General features: G+C 38.8%; 1 protein-coding gene across 3 annotated transcripts in view; it reads right to left on the bottom strand.

The window, feature by feature from the left end:
• Window positions 1–361: 361 nt before the first annotated feature.
• Window positions 362–23481, bottom strand: part of DLGAP2 (DLG associated protein 2) — a 329263-nt gene continuing 306143 nt past the window's right edge. For all 3 annotated transcript variants that reach the window (XM_065730777.1, XM_065730778.1, XM_065730779.1), the window contains 5 exons: window positions 19593–19678; window positions 17981–18396; window positions 9457–9548; window positions 4430–4582; window positions 362–2080 (listed from right to left, as the gene is read on the bottom strand). In XM_065730777.1, the coding sequence (XP_065586849.1) occupies window positions 1862–2080; window positions 4430–4582; window positions 9457–9548; window positions 17981–18396; window positions 19593–19678 (966 nt within the window). In that variant the 3' untranslated portion in view covers window positions 362–1861. The remainder of the gene's footprint in view (window positions 2081–4429; window positions 4583–9456; window positions 9549–17980; window positions 18397–19592; window positions 19679–23481) is intronic.

The following is a 23481-nucleotide window of genomic DNA, read 5'->3' as shown; positions in this document are numbered from 1 at the left end:
ATCTCAAAACCTCATCTCTAAAGATGCCCATCTTGAAGCTAAACATGCTTTATCAGCTGCGCTCCAAAGACAGAACTCATACTTCATACTACACACAGTAGGAAAAAAAATGAATTAAAAAGGAAAAAAATGAATAGATTCAAAGCAAAACAGATTAGAAGCAATGTCAGATCTGCATAACCTATGATAATTCATGTTTTCAGTCATCTGTCAGGCTGCAGGGTGTGTGGGACACGGTTTTAAAGTGCTCATCAGGTGAAGAACCAAAGTGCTAGAGTATAATTTAATAGCTGTTCTGCCTATGGCTAAATACATTAAATACATTGCATTTGTTAAAGCAGGTAAACAGGAAATGTGGTCGGTGCGGCTGTCTGTCTCGGTGAGTTAACACTGGTTTGACCTAAAGTAGTACAGAGGAACTTTCAAACCTTGGAGTTGGAATCTGCGGGTTACTTATCTTATTGCGTCTTCCCCTGAAGACTTCTAAGTGCTGGGTTGCTCGGGTGGTTCTGGAAGGTAGGTGAAGTGGACTATTTCTATCTTAGTTTATTTTAAATTAAAGCCTCTTGATTGTGGTAGTTATCATTTCTCTAATAATAATGAGAGGCTTGAAAATATATTATTTTCCTTATATTCCACGGCTGAAAATCAATTATCTCTTGAGTCATGTTTGTTACATGTGAAGCAAGCAAGAAGCTTTTTCTTGCTGTAAGTGATACTGCATAGAAAAATAGTTCTAAAAAAAAATACAACTGTAAACCACAGTTCACCTTTACCTTAACATAACCATTTAAACTTAGATTTACTCACCACTCACATTCATATTTCTTAAACTGTTTACAACATCACAACTGGCATTTTAAACAAGCAAGATTTTTTTTTTTTTCTCAAGGATACCCTGGAAACTCAATTGATAGAACATTTTGAGAGTTTGAAGTATTACATGTAGCACAACTCTTGAAATAAAAGAGAGGATTATAAAATAAATGTTAACACATAAAAGAACTGTTAAAAATGCGATGAGTGTTCCAAAGGAGTAAGTATAACTTTTTCTTTACGCATCTTGCTACAGAAGATCTAACTTTTTAAGGCTTCCGTTTTCTTTTCACCCATCACTCAAGTCCTCTTGCATGATAATTTTGCTTAGGTTTCAGAGTGTCATTATACTGCTAACAGCAAACGTTTCTCAGTGAGCATTTCCAACACCACCAGACTTGTATGCTTCTTGGTTTCTGATGAACTTTGGAGTTTTAGTGGCTGGATATCCCTGTTCATCTCCAGAAACTTGACATGACATGAGAGGCCTAATAATATTTTGCGGTAACAAAGATGAGAAGAGTGGCAGAGCACATGGGTAAATACTTTAGCTGGGTTCTGGGAAAAGAAACTGGAGGTCAGAGAGATAAATGGGTTCTTTCTTTCCTGCTCTTTACGTTTGTAGCACCTTCTACTTGGATTAGCTAATGCCTCTAGTGAATGGTGAGATGCACCCATTGATAGTTTGTGATTCTTATCCCTAATTATCACACATTTTATAAAAATATAAATAACAAAAAAGTAAGCTGGGTTCCATCTCAAGAGGTGTTTCTTGTTGTCCTCTGAGAATATACTGGATAAGTCAGGTCTCAACAAGCCCTATCCATTGTAGCTGATTGTAAGTCAGACAATAAATACAAAAGAAGTCGTTCTTGCGGTGAGCTCAGCAAATTCTGAGGAAATCAAAAGCATTCCACTGTGCTTATGGCACAAAGAACACAACAGCAAGGGCATATTTATGGAGAGAATGAGACAAAAATTACCAGGTAAGTGACAAACTGTACAAGCATTTTGTCTAAAAAAGGAACTCTGCAGCATTCTGTCTTTAAAGCCGGGTTTGAGCCTCTGGGATGTATATCTCGATGCTGTCTGCGCGCTCTGTGGCTGAATTCTGCCGGAAAGAGGCCGCTCTCTTAGCAGCCATGAGCCGCCTTCTGGCTTCTTGTCGCTGCCTGTCGGGTAGGTCCAGAGATTTTTCTCTTGTGATGGGGAATTTTCCTTTTGGGGGCTTCTTTGGTACAGGAGGAGGAACCTTTCTTTCTTCCTAAAACAGGGTATTAATTGAAGGTAAATGGCGCGCGGAAGATACCATCAGCAGAACATGCAAATTGAAGACTGACAGCGCAAAATACTCATTACATACATCAAGCATGCTCAGTTTCTGCTCTGACATCAGCTCATCGATGGATTGCGTGAATGGCTATCCATTCCAGAAACGCTGATAAAGAACCTGCTACTTCAGCACAAACTCTGTAGTCCTGTGCCTTAAAGAAGACTACACTTCCTTTCACTGTCTTTGCAGATATCCTACACATGCAGTCTACATACCTCACTTTCACGTGAGTTTGCTTAGTTTTATCTGACACATTATTACACTCACTATAAACAGAAACACACACTGGCTCTCCAATAAGAATTCAGCGCATCTGTGCAGTCTGATCAAGTGAAAAAACTGTCTAAGATTAGCAGGACAGAATTTTTAATTAAATTAATCATACTGAGTTTAGCCTCAGCTGGATATGAAATAGCAGCTGTGCATACATATCTATTAGTTTAGTCTCCTCAATGAATTGCTAAATGGAAACATGCAAGCACCAGCCAGAGAGAGAGAACATAAGCTAATTGTTCTCCTTGCCAGCCTGGACCATTTTAAAGAAAATTATATTGAAGAACTGGCAAACTATAAAGCAAGAGTCAATAGATCTGGTACCGAAGTAGCTGACAATGGCTTATACAGGTTTATGTCAAGAACTATTTTGAAATATGAAATTGATACTGTACTCCATTTATAGATTGTGGAATATCATATAAGAGCCTTAAAAGATATCATAGAATAACAGCATCAAATAATAGTTTAGGTTGGAAGGGACCTCTGGAGGCAATTCAGTATAACATTCCTTCAAAAGCTGCTTGAAATTAGATCCAAGGTTGAAGTTAGAACAAGTTTTTCAACGCCATGTTTAATACTGGCCAAATATCTCCAACAATGAAGATTCCACAATTTCATAAGTATAGTGTGGTTATCATGATTTATCTTTCTGCTGGATCACTTCTTACAGTAATTGTGATAGTCCAAAGTATGGGCTGTTCCTTATGGAGAACACAGTTAATTTGAGGCACAGCAGGATTCAAATGAATATATAAAAATGAACTGTTCGACCTATGCTTTTCAGACTCATCTTTTTTTGTTTGTTCGTTTTTGTTTTTTAATTCTGAAAATTCTGAATCTACTACCAAAACGCATTAGCCAAGACTAGAGTTAAATTTATTTAAGAATATACTTTAACGGTCTCAACTCAGCAAAACAGTGCAGCAGCCTAAGATGCTATTCTCCTTGACAGACAGCTCTTCCAGTCTTTATTTTCTCTTTTTCCTGTTTTTAGACAGGAACATAAGGGCTCCATTCCTGCTGTCCCATCTTATTATTTTTTCACTTCTAGTTATTTTCCTCCTAGGAACATCACTGTTGCTGTCACTATAATAATTTCTTACTTCCAGTTGTCACTAGTAAGCAAGAGTTGCGAACTCACCATCCACCAACCAGTTGGCTGAAAATTAAAATCCAAGAGGAGCATGAAGAAATGAAAGAGTTGTCAAAATGCCTCCTAATTCCTCCCGAACCAAGCAAGTATTCACCTGAGGCCAACAGTACTGACTCAAACCAAATGCTGCCGTCATCTGACGGATAAAATAATCAGCAAGGGTAGTGGGGTAATGCGGGTGTAGGAAAGAGCTCTGGGAAGGGGAAAGGCAGTTTGGGAATCATCTGCTTGTAGACATGGTGCCACCTGCTTTGGAAGCCTAGGGGCCAGAGCTATCTCCCAGGCAGCAGGGCTGCAGCAGAGAAGTGCACGCAGTCTGCCAAAAGCACTCTTATCCCCCCCAAATGTCCATAGGCCAGACTTTAGCTTGACCAACATTATGTTGTGTCACTTGAACCAGCATCAATCATTTATGTGAGCAGGACCGATCGCTGTAGTGCTCAGGTTTGATCTGGCCCGAAAGGAACAGTATTCTGCAGTCTACCTTGATTGAATTCTTCAGCTACTGTCCTCAATCTGAATTAGTCAGAACATATTTCAGTTCTATCTTTTTTAATAGGAAGCTAGATAAATTCAATGGAAGTGTCATGGAGCAGAGAGACAAGATTTTGCAAGATCCATTTTCTTTGTTACACAATTCAGCTCAACATTGTTAAAAGGAAAAAAAAAAACACAACAATAAAACACATTTTTATGTCTGATGGAGGCTTCCATGTACAAGTTGGGCCATGACAGTTAGATGTTGTCCATCTTTGGGGTAGAAACCTGCCACATTCCCCTACTGAATTTAAAACATGGAAACTATGGTACTATAAATGGGAAGTAAAAGGTATTTCCTATGGTCCACTTACCTTCCTTTCAGGTGATTCTATTATTTTCCATTCATTGAGTTTCAACTGGTGCAGTTCATCAAACTTCATGCTGACATCTTCAATCGAGAGCTGCAATAAGTCCCAGAAACCTGCCAGGTCCTGGGAAGTTGGTCTTGGCATGGCACTCGGGTCCTGTCACGCACAAAAAAGAGAACATGAATAGAGCAGGAGACTTTAAACAAAGTGATTTGAGGTAGGAAAGAAACCACACCAGATCACTTTGCCACAGTGCTGCTCGGGGCTAAGGCTACACATGCTCTGCAGCTGGGAGCTGTGACTGAAAAGCTGTGCCTCCTATACAACTCAGATATGAAATAGTGAGATGTCCTGCGCTGGCCTTTCTGGATCTGAGCATCATGGGAAGCTCCTCAACACCATCTGCTGTGCTGACCTGCATTTCTAAAATGTAGCATGCTGACAGACTGTGTCTGCTGATTATTAAAGGGAATGGGGATGTGGCTTATATTCTAGGCACCCTGAAGTCTTTATGGTTAAAAATTACAGACATGGCAGCTGAGCAGGAGACATACAAAGCAACACTTCAGTGAATTTGTCAACTTACGCTGGATTTGATGTTTATTTTGTCTTGGTCTCCATAAATATTCATAAAAAGAAACACTGATGAATGTCAATGGGTGCAATTCTTTCTGCACAGAGGAATTCAGTGACACACCTTTGCTTTCTATGCACTTCTATGTCAGACACCATGTGCTCAGACTTCCCCTCTGCTGCCATCTGTCACACGGCAACAAAATGCAATGGAATACTGGTGGAAGGTTACATGCCTCTGACATCATGTGCCAGTATAATAAATTAAGAGGCATTTCATTTGGAACAACCTTTGTGGTTAAGAAGGTCTACACAATGGAACTGGGAGCAATATGGGTGAAATCAACTCATGATCTCCCCCCTCTTTCCTGGGCCAAGGCTGTAATGACTAGTTTAATGAGTCATAAAGTTTCTGTTTCATGGGGAATTTGAGGTCCAGAAGTTACCATGCAGATTACGACAGGTTTCTGGAAAGCATGATACAACTCTAGATTAATATTGGCTGAAAATGACTGTATTGGGTAGATCCCTATTTACTTCAAAAACACTAACAACGTGTGTCAGTGATATTAATTACTCTAGAGAAGTCAATATTACAGGCTTTGAGAACTGACTCCCAGTGTGAAATCTGTCAGAAAAAAATAGATTACGTTGCAATCTGTTCTCTCCATTCTGGTCTCCTCGGTCTCTCTCCCCAGTTTCCCCTGAACGGCCAGCAGGTGATGCCCCTTGTAGAAATGCCACTGACTTCTGAAGTGAGGGTAATTGCTCTTCTGTACCTTTGCACTCCACTCACCCCTGTTGCAGCAGCACAGCTACCAGCGCGGCTGGAAGAGGAGTGTGCGGTGCAGTGTATGGACACAAGAGGGCTGCCTCCTGCTGCTATAGCTTATGGACCCGCAGCTCATGGATGAATGCTAGTAAAAATGATTACTACTACAGCTGAGTTTTGAGAAGATTGGCTTAAAGCTGCTTCCTTAATTTATTTTTTTTTTGAAGTGGCTTCTCTGTTTTTATGGTATTTGGAATTCAGCTTTGCAGCTGTCCTTCAAAAGGGACCCTAAACCAAGTGAAAAGTACCCAGCCGATGTTGTGTTCCTCTGGTTTTGCCTGCAACCGTGACATATTTAGCCATGACTTCAAGAGCTGAGCAGAATCTGCTGACAGGAGTATGGAGGAGGACACTTCAAAGAAAAAGCAGGGTATTATAAAAGATAATGTGAGTAATTCACCTGGAAGTAGTCATTCATTAATTAGGGATTTTTTGTTTTTTGTTTTTTGTTTTTTGTTTTTTGAATAGTTAGTGAGAACTGTATTCTGTAAGAGACAGTCAGCTCAATTCTTATAAATAATTTCATTGAAGCTGTTGGTTTTATGCATTTATCCTGAATGAGACATCTTAACTAACAGCATCATCAAACGTGATCCTTGAAACTGTTATGATCCTTTAGAAAAATCCATAAGCCTTGCAGAAATTTCACTTTGATTGTGTTCCTCTTCCTAAAATCTTGCTGCATTTTTGAATTGGCAAAAGTAGCTGCTGCTGTTCTCTGTCCTACATTTATGGCTACTGTTGTTGAATGCTGTTAGAGAAACCAACGTCTTGTAGCCCTGTAAGTGCCAGATGTACTCCAGTAGCTGCTGTCTGTCAGCATTCCCATGGAGAACCAAGACGCTGCCTTCAGAGAATATGGAACGCCTGCAGCAGATGTGGGCTAAGTGACTATTTAAGAACAGACAATTCTACTAAGCATAAGAAGTTCAAAACACGAATGACCTAAAAGTCCAGTTTGTTCCTTTCTGCAGAGCCCATTGGTGATCAAATGAAGCTGAAGAATACTTAGTGCTGAAATCTTCAGAACTGAGTAAAGCTACTGGTATGGAGTTCAAAGGTTTATTATCCATATGAGGAGAGAAACTATATATATATATATATATATATATATATATATATATATATATATATGTAGGATCATGTGGTCTGCAAAGCTACAGATTTCTCCTTTTGCTTGTGCAGCAATGAAATGCTAGCACTTCTAAATAGCCAATGACTGTGCAGAAGCTGCTCTTGTTATTGCAGTAATGCTCTCAAGTGCAATTTCTGAAGAAAAAGGGAAGTGGAGGGGAGGTTTGGCTCTCCAAATCTTATTTTGCATAGCTTAATCAAACAGGTAATGGAGGGCAGTCTGAAATTAACAGTATGAAACTTTTAGACTTTGATGAAGATTCCCTTCCTTCACTATCAGACAAATGAACAAATAGTAGCACACATTATATATTTGATATTACAAACTTGGTCACCTCCTGCTTGCCTGACTTCGTGTATTTCCTCTGACATTCTCTAAGAGCTATTAGAATGCTTGTTTTGACAGACTCTTTGAAGTGGATAATTGAATTCTTTCCTAATTAGGACCATATATCTTATCCTTTTCTATCAGAGGATAGGATATGCTTGGCATGACTCTCTCAGTATTTGATTACAGTTTCAGGAATGCTAGATATGTAATGTTATGAATGGAAAACAGCACATAGGTCTCTGAAGAATGACTTTTGCTTTAAAGAACTGTGCAGTAAATACTAGCAAATAAGGAGACGTCTAATGAGAAATATAGAAGATAAAACCATAGAATAGCCTGGGTTGAAAAGGACCTCAAAGATCATCTGTTTTCAACCCCCCTGCCATGGGCAGGGTCGCCAACCCCTAGAGCAGGCTGCCCAGAGCCACATCCAGCTTTGCCTTGAATGCTTCCAGGGATGAGGCATCCACAACCTCACTGGGCAACTTGTTCCAGTGCATCACCACCCTTTGAGTGAAAAATCTTACTCCCTTGTCCTATCACTATCAACCCATGTAAACAATCATTCCCCCTCCTGTTTATATGCTTCCCTGAAGTATTGGAAGGCCACGATGAGGTGTCCCCAGAGCTTTCTCTTCTCCAAACTATACAAACCCAGTTCCCTCAACCTTTCTCACAGGAGAGGTGCTCCAGCCCTCTGATCATTTCAGTGGCCCTCCTCTGGACCTGTTCTTCCTGTGTCTTTCTTGTGCTGAGGCCCCCAGGCCTGGATGCAGTACTCCAGATGGGGCCTCACGAGAGCTGAGTAGAGGGGGACAATCACCTCCCTCTCCCGGCTGGCCACCCCTGTTTTAATGCAGCCCAGGATATAGCTGGCCCTCCGGGCTGCGAACACGCACTGCTGGCTCATGTCCAGCTTCTCATTCACCAGGACCCCCAAGTCCTTCTCCACAGAGCCTTCTCCAGGAATCCTTCCCCCTCTGTTACCTGAGATTGCCCCTGTCCAAGTGCAACACCTTGCACTTGGCCTTGTTGAACCTCTTCTACAGCTTGTCCATGTCCCCCTGAATGGCTTCCTCTGCCATCTGTATATTGACTTCACCGCTCAGCTTGGTGTCATCTGCAAACTTGCTGAGGTTGCTCTTGATTCCATCATCCATGTCATTGATAAAGACGTTGAAGAGCACTGGTCCCAGAGAGGACCACTGACCCTTGGAGGACACCACTCATGACCGGTCTCCACCCAGACACAGAACTGTTGATCACAACTCTTTGGCTGTGATGAGCTAACCAGTTAATATAGCTTACATCTGCTGTAACGTGTGCAGCAAAATTCAGCACTTCTAACATATGAGATAGGGGCAGTCAAAAGTTAGACAAGATTTTCAAGTACAGCCAGAGATTGTAGGTGTTGTACCATTAGACCTAGCTAGAAGCATTATGTTCTTCTATTGCTTAGTATCATCTTGCCACAACGTTTGTATCACTGAAGGCTGCTGTCATATTAACGAAGATAACATTTCGAATCAAATTAGTGTCTAATGAACTTCCAGAACAATAGCAGCAACTCCTACAAGTAATATACTGCATCTGTTCCTTTCGCCCTAGGACATCTCATATGTAATTGGCAATGCAAATTATGAAACCCAATTTTATGAACACTATCTATGTTCTCATTTCCAAGATCAGTCCCGTTTTCAGGTAGGTAGAGAGCTGCATCATGTCTTCTACTATTCTCTGCTTTCTGTAATTTGAAAAATGTCTCCTTTCTTACCAGAAAGAGCTACTATTTTAGGATATTACAAAAGTAAGCCATAATATTATGTCTAAGAGAACTTGTATTTGTTCCCTTCTCATTTTTTTTTTCTTTAATAAGAATAGCAAAAAAGACAAAACCCAGCTAGTCTAAAATTACTGAAACTACACTTGCTTTGCTAAAAATGTACTAATGCTATACTTAGAGATTAAGTTGAAAAAAAAGGAAAAAAAAGAGGAGCAGCAAGACAAATGACAAAAAGCAAGACATGTGCATACACAATATTTTTTGTTGTTACCTTTGAAGTAAAAATATTCAGTTCTACAATTTACAGTTAAATGTTGTGGGATATTAGGTATGAGTAGTCGTGAACTCTTCAAGAATGGCTGGACATGGTGACTTACCAGATTTTGCTGACAGAGCCAATAAAATTGCTGGAATTTCTGAGACATGAGGAGCTGAGCACTTCCAACAGCACTTCGGATCTTGCCTAGGACTAAGCATAAGAGAAGTTGTTGTCAATAGATGTTTTGGTAGTAAACAGTAATGCCATCTCAAAGAATATGTAGCTGAAATTACAGCTTAGTTTGTAGTGGAAGTAAATATTTTGGTGCTTCTGATTATACACATAAAATATCTTTGGAGAGATAGAGATATAGGAAAGCTCCATGGCATCTTACCTTTTGTAAACAGTAAATGATATATTAGTATCATAGAACAACCAAGACTGTTTGCTTAAGAAAGTAGAAAAAAAAAGAAACAGACATCTTCCTGAAGTAGGCACGTGGACATATGGTTTTGAGAATGATCTTGAATTCCAATGTAAATAATATTTTCTTGAACAAAAGCTCAGTAATAAGCATTCTAACCCTGATTTTCATCTACTTATTTATAATTTATTTTTTTAGAAAATGCATCAATTCTGACCTGACAAAACACTTACCCACAAATAATTCAGGACTACTGATGCTTAAACTAATACATTATCACCAAACTTAACAGTCTGTCAGCTTTTCTAGATTCATGCACCACCAGACACAATTAACAAAAGTAACATTACAGACTTGATCCAGGAATACCATTTATTTTATTCCTTCAACATTTCCGTTTTATTTTTCAGATGTTATGAATAATGAATTAATATAGAAATTTTCTTTGCATAGGTGCTGAAACTAACCTTACTGCCATTGTATAATGTTCTGTTAAGAACACAAGTAATGTTTTATCTATCCGAACCCACGATGACATTTTCTACATATATTACGGATACAGAATAAAAGCCCAGTGGAAGCTGGAACTAGACTTGCTTTTGTAAATTGAGAGCTGTTGAAATAATCTTGCCTCAAGAAGCAGGTGGGTGCCTGTTTCCTCTGATGTCAAAGGGAGCTTTAAATGTACCTTACATTATATCTTCTGACTCTGCAGTCAAAAATGGCTTCTATCATTGTGGATGATCCCTGGATGAAGTCTCTTTAATCTAGCTGTATTGTAGAGCAAGGCTAACATGTTAAAATATAATGTAAGATGCTCCTACCATAAGGATAAGATCTTTAGAGGAATCGTGACTCTAAGGCATTCTGTGGTAGGAGGCATTAGGAGTTGCAGGTTGTACACCCTGGAAAATACATGAAGACCTAAGTGTGGGAGCTTAAGATGTGAGGGGGACACAAGCATGTGTTCCAGGACTCTATTGAACTGCTGAAATCCTCATGTTTTGTTGGACTTTCCCTATTGTCTGTGTATTTGACATTTACAGTGTGAAGAAGCACTGATGGAAGAGACCAAATTCATTTTACTTGACTTTGCTTCCAAGAATCAGCTGTCTAAATAAAAATTTCTCTATGCTCTCTGAAAGGAAAGAGTTTCTCTATGCTCTCTCAAAGGAAAGAGTCAGCTCATCAGCTTACTCATGTTAGGCACTTATTTGATGGATCTCTTCCTAAAGATGCCTGTTTCTATTGACTAGAGTGACTGACAGGACTGGCTTACCCTGAGAAAACCATCTCCTCTTGGACTCCCACATTTTTGTGGGATAAATACTATACTTCTGTTGTTACCAGTACACTTTCCTCACCAAACTGCACTTCTCTATGCTGCAAAAACAATATTTTAAAAAGCGTGGTAAACTGAGGAAGATTGAGATTTCTGGAAAATGTCCAGATCTTTACACAGTATTTAGGGCAAAGGTAGAGAAAGGTGGGCGTAGGGGTGACACAGTAAATGTTCATACATTTTTTAACTTAAACATCCTCATCGTTTCCAGGAACCAACTTGGTAATTAATACAAGATGCGTAGGGTTGAATGAAACTACAGTAGCACAGCAGAACTGAACTGCATTTAATATAGAAACCATTCAAACACTTGATGAGAGGATCTGAAAGTTTAAGGCTCAGTTTCTGTAAATGCATACATATTTCATAACCTTAAAAGCATAGATAAATTTGTAGAGCTGTGGCTCTCAAACTCTATTTTGCTTTCTGTTAGACAAACACTTTACAGCTGTGTCACAATACTAAATTAAACAGCAATATGCATAATTCATCCGTCCCTTGTGCTACCCATTTCTGAAGGGGTTAAGTGTTTCAGGGCTGCACGAGTAATTCACTGGGGTTTTGTTTATGTTCGGTTGGCCAAATGAAATAAAACATTTTAATTGGTTTGGGGTTTTTGATCGCCAAACCCTTCACTTTCCTCTATGGAGTTATTGGCTTAGGAAAAGCAATGTTCTGGGTGCTTAAAACCCGAGCAAACACATAGAAATGTAAATAAAGAACTGTTTCGTTTGATCTGAAACAAATTGCTTTCATTGTTTGTCAGAACTTTTAACAAAGGCAAAGATGTGTCACCCAGGCTTGTATGTCCCTTGTCCTTGGATGCTCTGTAGCACAGGACTTAGGACAAACTATCAGGATGGGGGTCAGGATCCCTCCTTTCCCGAGGTGAGGAATTTTGTCATAGCTGGTCCCTGACACTGGCTTCCTGAATGTTCCACACTCTATTCAACTACCAACATAACAATTCTATAGGGTGAGAGTTGTAGTGCTTGTCTCACAAGGGAATACAACTCAGTTTTATCTTTCTCCATTGAAATTGTAGCTCACAGCTCAAGAACATAGCCCGATAAAAAAAGGCATCGGTTTTGGCCCTACCACAGAAACTTGACAGAATGTAGATCTGACTGATAATTCCTAGTGAATCTCACAGTTACTCCAAACCCCAAATTAAACAAACATTAGCTTGACCTTCATTATCATGAAGATCTAACAGGCACCTGTGATTTAAAGCCCAGGCAGGCCAGACAAGACTCAGGCACTGGCTGTGAGGTGTCTTGGTGTGACAACCTCCATCTGAGACGTCAGACACTGCTTCTGGGCCATCTCTGTGTGTCACCATGTCAAACTGTATGCTGAAGACTCCTACAAGTCTGGGTGATGCCTGTCTCCTGAAGCACAGAGGTTTCTCACTGTGCTTGAGGAGAGGACTGCCAGAGCTACTCTACAGACGAGTTTAACTAACTTGCAAAACTAGGGCCCTGCTGCCAGGAATAAGGTTTGCTATGAAGGAGCCTACAGCACTGGTGAGCAGCCTTTCAAAAAGGCTCTAAATAGCAGTGAATACACATGTATTACAGACCTACCATTTGCTAAAGATCTAACTCTATTTCCATTTCAATAAGTAAATCAGACTTAATAAAACATAGAAGTTAGAATCTCTCATATTCATGCTACTCTGCTTTGCTGTAATTAAATTAAAGTATTAAAACACTTCAATTCATAATCTTTAGCACAATATTAATAGACAGCCCAAGCCTTGTCATTAATTTCATGCATTGGGGAATTATTCTGATGAGTGCAGATTGATTATCTCCATGAAAGAATGATGAATGTTAGAGACTGGGGAGACTGAGATGTTTGGTGATGCTTAGAAGATTCTGCTTGTAAATAAATGATGATAAAATCAATCACCATATATAAATATACAAAATCTTAATATAATTCATATACCTACCCACCATTAAGATACTGTTATATTTAGTTAAAATTCAGGAAGGAGTAACATAACCTTAATTCTGCTCCCTGATGCATATGAAACAATCTATTTTTGTTGTGTGGTCCTGTACGTATGGCTTTTATTCTAAAGACATGCAACTCTTGACTGTGACTGCAGGAGACACAGACTCAGGATTTATACTCTTGACAAAGATTGTGCAAGTTCTCTGTAAACAGAATGGACAATTAACACAATGATATATTTTCTCCAGCAATACGCATATTTCATGAAGTATTGCAAATAATGCCTACTTATACACATTGCATCTGTTGAGGAACACTCCAGGAACCTAGAATTGAATACTGTTTCACATCACAAATGCAAGGGGAGAAAAGTTAGGTCTATGCGATGAAACCAAGATTGTGGTGTGATGCTATAACTTTATTTTTGACAGGTTAAAAGCTTTGCACAGTTATGGCACTACTGTACAAGCAATGAGAAACTACTGACAATCAATCTGCTTCTGGCATTCATAGTGTTATTTAAATGATGTGCCTTAGTTTTACATTTTCATTTCATTTCATTGCTTTTATTATTTTTTTCCTATGCTTGTGTGCATCCCATACACAATCTGAGGAAGTATGCCTACAAATGTATTTAAACTGTCATTTAGGTCATTACCCTAATTCAAAGCACAACATGTAAACCAGAATGTTTGTTCAATCTGTGAATCTATATTTGTCTAAACCTAAACCTAAATCTGTCCTAAAGATGTGTCTTTTTCCCTATCAACATAACAGGTAGGCTATGTTTAGAGTGGGATGACATTTTAGGACAGCACAGCTACCAATCAGCATTGTTCCAGAGAGGAGGAAGGGCAATGGGATCCTTCTGAACTGTGAGACTGTGTATGTTCACTTTTTACCTAAATGGAGCTCAGAGTGGGGAAAACTGGAGTACAACAATATTCACGCTAGGAGAAACTCTTGGATTCCTCACTATGGGACTCTCCTTTTCTTGACTTTAACACCAATTTCAGGAAAATTAAGACATCCTATAGTCCATTTCCAACATTCCAAATGTCAATTTCAATTGTTCCTGAAGGGTAGAGTTGTGAGAAGCATTAGGAATTTATGTCAGTAATTTCTCTTTGGTTAAAGGATAACCTATATTTGGTCAAATACCTAAAAAAGCTTTTATGGATGATTAACTGAAAAATGTACTAAAGTAAATTGGTTGTGAGGTTTCTTTTCTCCAAAATATGAGAGATTTAACTTTACTGTTTCTGTTACAACTCTTCTGCATTACTGAATCCCTTGCAGAAGTTTGGAAATTTTGTCTGGAGGATTAGCAAGGAAAAACCCAGCATCCCTGGAATGAAGGGGTAAGGGGAGAGAAAGGTGGTATTTTGAGCTCTCTCTAATGCCTGATACACCAGAGATCCCTTTACTTCAGCAGGGCATAGCTGTGTCAGCAAAGCTCCTAACAGTGATGTTAGAAAAAGACTTTTTCTGCCAGTGTGATTTATACCAGGCTTAAAGGCTCTGTTCCAACAAAGGAAAATTTTTTACACTGTGTTATCTTAGGATTTTGACATGGAAATAAAATCTGGGGGGTGCTCCATTTGGCATGTGTACTGAAACATTTCAGTAGAAAAATTTTTGGCATTTGGGATGCCCTCTGCTTCCCTGTGCCACATTGCTCCCCTATGGGTTCACGGGGCCTCTGCCTTCCTGCGCAAAGCCCCTTGCTCCCATCACACAGCTCTGGAAAGCTGGGCTAAGGCTGCAGAGTCCTGGCCCTCTGCGTCTTCAACGGCGCTGTGATAACTGGGAGAGTTTTTCTTGTCATCACCTACACACCAGCAGTAGCCAAATACAATTTTCAGGGTGTATAACTGCAACTCCATTTGGCACCCCAGAGAAACACATATTTTTGCTGGAAGGCACCCTGCCAGTGCAAACAATCACATGCTTGCACCTGGGAACACTTCCAGCCATGTATATATTTTATATATATATATATGTATTCTCATAAAGGCTGAGAACACAAATAACTGCTCACACAGACAATAAATGAACTTCAGAGAAACTCCAAAGTATGATTCATGGCAACTGACCAAATGAAAAAAATAACGTCTGCAGAAAGAATGCGTGAGAGGTTAGATTATTTTTGTTGCAGTGATTATCTTCTCCCTTTCCTAGATCTGATGAGTGAAGATCTTAGAACAACATTATGGGAGAAAAGCTACAGTGAAAGAAAGAAATCAATAAAGCAATCAGACAGCTTTCTGTGATCTCAGGGCTATTGTGCTAACACAGAAAATGAAATTGTTTTCTAAAATACAGTTCGATTTTAACTCTTCCCTTGATTAAAACAAAATTGAAGCAGTAGCATAAAGACAGCCTTCTAGTGGAAGATGCAAGGCTACCTTTGTTCTCCAGGTACAATTAGTTTACCCTGACCAATAAAGAGAACAGTTCAGCATTAACAGTGACAGTTTGAATGTGCAAACTTTGCTGTCAAGTGTTAGTAGGTGCTGCTGGAAGATGGAAAAACATATTTAGTTGCTTCTGGCTCCTGCATTTGTGAGCATTTTCTTCAGAGAACTGTGAAATGCATAAATATGTCAAGATATATTTCATGCTGGGATATCATTAGACTTTAGTTCTTGTGGATACATACCTTCTAACTTCTGTAGCTCAAACTGGGTATACAAAATATGCGAGAGGCTCAACAGTAAAACAGTCATTCATGTAAAATCTTTAAAATGCTGTGAAGCTTGTTCCCTCAGTGAAAATAATTCTTTAATAATCTCCATTTATTTTATGTTAGTTATATTAAGTGAAGGGATACTGTTCCAAAGATTTGGAAATGATTTGAGGAAGATCCCTTGAAATAAGTATATATGATGGAAAAGATCTGAGAAAAGATCACATCTGACATCCAACTGAAGATAAGCATCTGACTTCATTTATGCTATGGACCTCTTCTGTAGTAATTTATTTAACCTATAAGGGAGGTTAGAGTATTTCCCTGAGCATGGGTAATTAACTTGTCTTGGTTAGGTTAAAATGGGAATTGCAAGAGTCCACTTCAATTGTTTCAGTATCTCTATATCAAGGAACTTCCCTTCCTTTTTCTCTTACAGAGTCACTCTGCAAGTAAGTAAACATAAAATCCTGATACTCTGTTCTGTTTCGTCTGAAAGGAAGAAGTACTGACAAAAGGCTATTTCCACTGCTCACTTCATGTGATTGCAGATTTGATTGTGGCTATGCATGAGGAAGAGCTTGGAAAGAAAGGAGGTAGCAAAGATCCAACCTTGCCTGAAGACAGCTGACTGGCTTCCTAGGGAAAGAAGTGGGTTAACTGCAAATCTCCCCTTTGTTTTACTTTTTCCAAGGAAACTGAACTTTTGCTCTTCAGAATTCTGCTTCTGATAGCAAGCACTGATGTTCCCAACACTGAAAGATGGTGCTTTGGGACACTTACTGATGGCAGAGTGTTTAGCAACACAACGATTTAGGGGATAGAAAAATAAGTTTATATGGTAAAACTAAGCATTAAAAAATAACTGCAATGAAAGTAGTTTTGGAAATCCTAACATATGCTAAGCAAAGCAAAATATTTTATTGTTAGTACTTAAACAGCACCTAAGAGGGTATTAAAAGTCTTCACATTGTCAACGCAAAGAGAGAGAATTCTCAGCTCGTACCTGCCACAGTGAAAACGATGACAAAAGCCTAAACTCCAGAAAACACTGGAGGCTTAAAGAAGAAAACAGCCTTATGATCTCTGCCACCCTAAAAGCTTCGTTGTTGCATGGCAGACTTGCACAAAAAGCAGTGCAGAAATATGACTGCAAATGAAAATGATGACATAAAAATGCTGGTATTCTTGCCTCTTGAAAGGTCAGTAAAAGAAACAGAAATTGGCCTTTTAGTGATCATAAAGGTAAGGCCCAAGACTTGAGGGCAGACCACATGCAAGAGCTCATTGAGGGGGAGAAAGGACGATCAGAAAAGTATATTCAGAGACTATGTAGGAGATTTGTGGCTGTGGAAAAAGATGCTAGTAAGAAAACTTAATATGAACTAATTTGTGATTTGAGAAAATCGGAGCTGAGACAATAATTCAGATTGGCAGGGATTGAAATATTTATAAAACTAAGACCGGAGAACAAGGATAATTGACCTCAGAGGGAATCACAGGGAGCTGGCTACTGAGTGCTAGGACCACTTTGATATATTACCATCATTAGTACTGGCTTGGATCTTGTTCCAAAATAGTCTACATTATTTTTCATTTTTTCCCATCACTTCTTTCAAGGTGTCCGCAAGAAGTGAGAGAATAATAATGACTCCTGACAAAATTATAATAAGAAAATGCTACCGAACTATTTGAGATTGTAGAAGTGCCTTAACTATTGTTCTTGCCTACCCTTCTATCTTCTTCTAACTGTCCCTTTATGATATGTTCTGCTCAGATGCCTATAAAGGAATTAAAACATGTTTAAAATGACTTCAAAATAAGAGTCAGATTCTCAGGATTCAGGAAAAATGGCAAAAAAACAAAACCCAGAAAATGGTTAGCACAAGACAAACTTTTCTGTTCTGGCAAAGGTTCAAGCACAAGAAACACAGAAGTGAGTGGGAAGAATGTGTCAGAGTTGGAGCTATGGATGGAGATCTTTTCCTACTTAAGCCGTATCAGGCTTTGATCCTGTACTTGATGCTGTTGGCTCCTCAGCTCCAACTCTGAAGACCCACCCTGTCAAAGGCCAGCTTGCATAATCAGCTGCAAGAGTGCCTACATCAAATAGTTCTGTAGAACATCTTTGGTACTGCAAAGAGTAAGGCAAAAGCACACGCCATCAATGTATCCTAGCAAGTATTAGCCAAAAACAGTAAGAAAAGACAGCAAAATGTTCTTACTTTCCTCAGAAAGATCGTTTTCTTCTGCCTCTCTTTCCATTTCCTTACACCATCCCTCCATTCTCTTAGTTTCAGTATGTAGCAACTTCATAAACCAAGAACCATCCCGTCGACAAGGAGACATCCGACCAGTCTCTACTGTCTCAATGGCTGGCTCCAGCCAGGGCTCTGGTGGTGGAAGGTTTGAGGTGTCAACTGGGGCCCTGTAATCTTCTCTGTAACTGAACAGTCCCTGCGTCCGTACAGTTCTCACTGCACTGTATTGGGTGGGGGTGCTGGGCTCTGAGTGCTGCTGGAAGGATGAGCCAAACTGAAGTCCCTTGTCCTCCATGGTGATGTGTCCTGGGAAGCCCTCCAGCTCCAGGTCAGCCTGGACAGCTGCTGTCACACTGTTTGAGCGCTTAAATCGTCCATGTCTTGGTGAAACAGGAAGAAAGAAAAGAGGTTAAATAACACAAATGAATATATGATGATATAGGGTTGCAGAATAATACTTCAGTGAAGGGGTTCTAGTTCTATCCTTCTCCTTTATGCTATATATTGTTTTCTTTGTGCACATCTCACTAAAAGAAGACAGAGGTTAACAACAAAGAGGAAAAACAAAATGCATTGTGGCATCATTGATCTCAGCAAAGATACAAAAGAAGATCATTTAAATTATCTCTGGAAGCAAATATTGATTTATTCTCATACTACACTATTCTCATACTACAAAATACCATGTATCACCACTAAATGATCTGGAAATAACTAGCAGAACTGCAGGGTTGCATCTCCTGGTGGAAGACTGTTAAATAAATGTATAAGAAACTCAAATATTAATGATTGTAATTTGATAAAATCTGAAAATCTGCTAAGACTTTTGAGAATTCTTAAAAAAAAAAAAAAAAGAAAAATATTAGCAGCAGGTTTAAGAGTTGTTTTATTTTTTTTACTTACCCCATAGGACAACAATTAAACGTTAAATTTTTTATCGCAGTATACCACAATAAACATTTTAGAAAGATTTACTTTAAAAAGTTAGATAGACAAAGGACGATTATTTGTGCAATCTTTTCACATCTAGACCTATTGTTTCAAATTACTTCTAGTCAATGATGGTAAAAGGCAATTAGCAGTCAAATACTATCTGACAGCTGCCGTGAAATGAGGTAATGGTCCCAGGCTGGTGCTTAACAGGCAGTGCCTGCCAGGGATAACTGGTGCGCTGGTACACTGGCTGACAGGGTTGAACAAGTGGAAAGCTGATTCCAGTTTATGATAGTTACCACAGTTTACATCCTAACCACTGTTACAAGGACTGAGAAAGCCTAAATCAGCACAAGATCCCAATATACATTTCTTTTTTTTCTGAAAATATGAAGGGGTATTAACCCACCAGTTTAATTTAAAACTTTCACTTCCCTCACTCCAATTAAAAACCGTAAAATTAACTAAATATTCAACAAATATTACATATTCTCTACAAATTCTGCCAAATGACCAGCATGCACATAAGAAGTTTGGCTTTCTAAATTATTTAGAGGCAGCATTTGCCAGATGTTTGTTATTAACACTGTTTAGAAATGAACTTTTATGAAAGATTACAGATTTTTGTGTGCACTTGAATTACCGTTTTTCATCTTCCACTTGTATTCCAACAGAGTGGTATTCCCGCAGGCCTCTGCTCTCAGTATCTGAATCGGTTGCTGTTTCCACCTAATTCAAGAGGAAAAAATACATCTGCAGTGTGGGCACTAAAAAGTCAACACTACCTACTCTTATAATAAGTTTCTTCTCTCACTGCTTAAGGAACGTCCAACAATAAATCAATGAGGTAAAATTTGATAGGACAAGGGAAAACGATTTCAAACTAAAGGAGGGATATTTAGATTGGATATAAGGAAAAAGTTCTTTACAATAAAGGTGGTGGGGCACTGGAGCAGGTTGCCCAGAGAGGAAATGGATGCCCCATCCCTGGAGACACCCAAGGTCAGGCTGAATGGGGCTGTGAGCACCTGACCTAGCTGTAGGCGTCCCTGTTCATTGCAGAGGGCTTGGACTGGATAGCTCGTCATTTCCAATTCTGTGATTCTATGAAATAAGTATTCAGCCGGGTGCCATTGCTTTGGTACTGTGCTTTATAAATCTCTGCACAATTACTTCTGTTTTGCTATGTAATTCTTTATTTCAAACGCAAGCAGATGCAATTACTCAGTTCAGTGGAAGCAGGGAGTAGGTTTGGCCTGGCAGAACTGCTCTTAGAATGAGGAATCCACAGGATAGTACCTTTTTATATTATAATAGAACAGTCTCTCATTATAGTTAATGATTTACAAAATAAAATAAAAACTCAAGTAGCCCCATAAACCTGCAAGTGATAAAAAGAAATGCTGCAATGAAATTTTATTGACAACTGCGTTGACAAATATAAAGCCATTTAAATGACATGGATACAGCAGAATGCCCTATCTAACCTTTCTTAATAACACAGTTCCAAAAATGCTATATCCAGCACGTAATTTATGCATTTTTATGGTATTCCCATCTGAAATACACTCTCCAAAATATATTCACAGTGCAGTTTTCTTCGTAAGTGAGACCACACTGCTCCTGCAAGCTTCTGTGGGATTTTATGTAACAGTCCCCACCACTACACCACCTCCAGGTCTTTGACACAGACACAGCAAGTGCCGCAGTATGCAGATTGCATTCTTGGAAGAAAGGAGAGCCAGGAAGCAGCAAGTGTAGAATGAACTCTTTTTTGAATGAGATGTTCACTCTTAAATTAAAAAGTTTTATCAGCAAGCAGTTTTTCAACATGCACAATCTATGGGTGCGGTCCAAGACTGTATCTGATAATGAAAATGAGATACATTTTCCCCTCTGGGAGGAGCCCAATGGCCCTTGCAGCTGTCTCTCAGCTGCATGGTCCCCATCCCAGCAGCATTTTGGAAGGATGTGGAGAAAATGTGGAAGGTGGGTGAGATGTGAATGTGCATATGGACTTTATATTCAGGAGAGAAGCCAGTTGCTGGCAATGTCTCATTCAATTTTCAAGCAGCACTTCCATGTAAATTGATGCTAAAGGGAATTCCAGCCAGTAATCAGTGTACATTTGTATTTACCTGAGTGTGAGTATTGGTTATTTTTATGAAATGCAGAAATTCTTAACCAAGGCTTGAACTGTTCAGTGTAGCATCAAGCATAGGCTTGCAGAAAGCTCTGGTTATCAGTGGAGTAACTGTCAGGGAAAAAAACATTCCCAGCACTTCCATATATTCTGCATGAGTTCACAATGTTCTCACCTCAGGAACTGCATTGAAGCTGGCTACATTCACTTGGACAGACAGCACTCTGAGACAACTGTTTTTTCTAAGATATCAGAGATTTGGTAGTAACTCCAAGATTTGGTGTTGTCTGTATAAAAAGAAAGATCCCTCCCATCATCAGCAGTGACAAATAGCCTCAGCTACCGAAGCAGGTGGTTTAGGAAAAAAACAAACAAACACAAAATGTAAAAAAAAGAAAGTTAGTTTACTAGTCAAGGTGGATTTGGCCACCATGTGGGTGAGAAATTTGAACTGTGCTTGGTTACCAGCTCCTAAAATAACATTGCTATAGGCAGAACAGCCATACAGTCCATTTGCTTTGATCAAGGGATAGCTATCTGAAAATACATCCTGATTTATATGTTACTTGGTTTAATAACAGATAGCTTGTCTTTCTTTAAGCTCTGCTTCTGAGATGTGGAGGATAATTTCAGTTTTATATTTTGGATGGGCTGGTGTCTTTCCATTGATGTAACATGTTCAGGAGCAGTTCTGCTCATTTACCTGTTTTCAAGTGCTTTCTTACTGGTATTTCACCTAGAAGTATATCCTGAATAATTAGCCAAATATGTAATTGACACTTAGAATTAGAAGCACAAAGGAAGCAATCTACTCTAAAAATTTATTCAAAACAGAATTACCAAGAAAATTATGGCCCAGCTATCAAAATAGAAAGGGCATTATTAGTTATCTCTAAATATAAACTTGTGCCAAATTATCCTTATCTCCAGCTTGCCAAAAGTGACACTGACTAAATGACATGATGATTGCTTTCATATTTTAATACTTTCCTACCCTTACTGCTCCTTGTAACAGCAAGAGAATGCCAAATATTATCTTTTTGTGCAATCTAGGACTGCAAATATTGTAACAACCAGGCTAGATTCAAGTGAGCAAAGGAGGAACAGTCTTATATTTGTTTTTATTGTGTGGTTCCAGAAGCCTAAAAATGTTCTACTAGATCTGTGGTTATTATCCACAATTCCTTATAATTTTAATACATTGATTCTAGAAGCCTTAATATTTGAAAACTGAGCTACAATCTTAGGAAAACATGACAAATGGTTTGTCTATCTGGTCATGAGGGAATCCCACAAAGAAAGGGAAATAAAAAAAAACACCAGAAAATGACCAAAAGGAGAAGAATGAGGGTAGCTCTAATCTACCAGGATATCTTCCCCCTCCTTGCAAACAAAGAATTAGCACCTCTTTACAGATATGGCCCTTCGCTATTTGAAAAATGTTTTATGGGCTAATATGACATATTTACAGCAGGTGTACTGGTGCACTTTGGGATAACTTTGATATTAATTATGTATCCCAAAGGTAACAAAACTCCACTGATTTTTGCTGCCAACATGGGACAATGGTCTACAAGACAGTAGACAATGATGTGAAACTTCTGTGATCAGTCACTACTGACTAATCCAGCTCAAAATGTAAAAGCTAAGTATCAGATACCAGCACTGACTTTGTAAAAAATGATCCACAAGCAAATTATACTTACACAAAATTATTTGAATAAGTGCAAATCTGTGTTGCAAATAACTTGTTTGCTACAATCAATCTTGGTTTGTTTATAGGCACTCATTCTATAAAAGGATGTCTGCACTGACTAAATTATTCCTGCAAGCATTTTGCAAGCTTTCCTAGCTGATAATTTTTACCCACTCAAGAGCAACCCTTACTTTTTTGTTAAAGCCTTATTCTACTCTTATACTTAAGCACTTCAACATAACATTGCAGTGTCCTAGAAATTACAGCCTAAGCTTCACTACATACTGTCTCTGAGGGACGTTCAAAGTTAATATATTTAATGCTTAAGAAAAGATATTTTAACCTGGTATTTTCTGCTTCTCTCTCTTAAGCATCAGTAATAAGAGTCCTTCAGGCCACATTATCTCTCCCATGCAATTTAGGTTGCTTTGGGAAAACAATGGGTTTTTACTGCTGTAATCTACATGTTCTATAATTAGAATTTAATAAACAATCTCTCTGTTGCTGCACAGGAATGACAATAATAATTCTTCTCAGTCTTGCATAGGCTTCTCAGTGACAAAAGAGTGAAAAGAGGAAGAAAATACTACATTTGATAATAGAGCAAGTAAACCCAGTTGTGAATGCAGAAAATTACTTAGGTAAAAAGATCTCATTTGTCTGCAGTGATTTCAAAGTCAGAAAAATGCTTAA

Source organism: Cyrtonyx montezumae, unplaced genomic scaffold, assembly GCF_038088225.1.
Source record: "Cyrtonyx montezumae isolate F1298 unplaced genomic scaffold, pur_monq_1.0 scaffold_13, whole genome shotgun sequence".
Taxonomy (NCBI): domain Eukaryota; kingdom Metazoa; phylum Chordata; class Aves; order Galliformes; family Odontophoridae; genus Cyrtonyx; species Cyrtonyx montezumae.
Note: the sequence above shows the minus strand (reverse complement) of the source record. Positions and strands in the feature narration are given on the sequence as shown.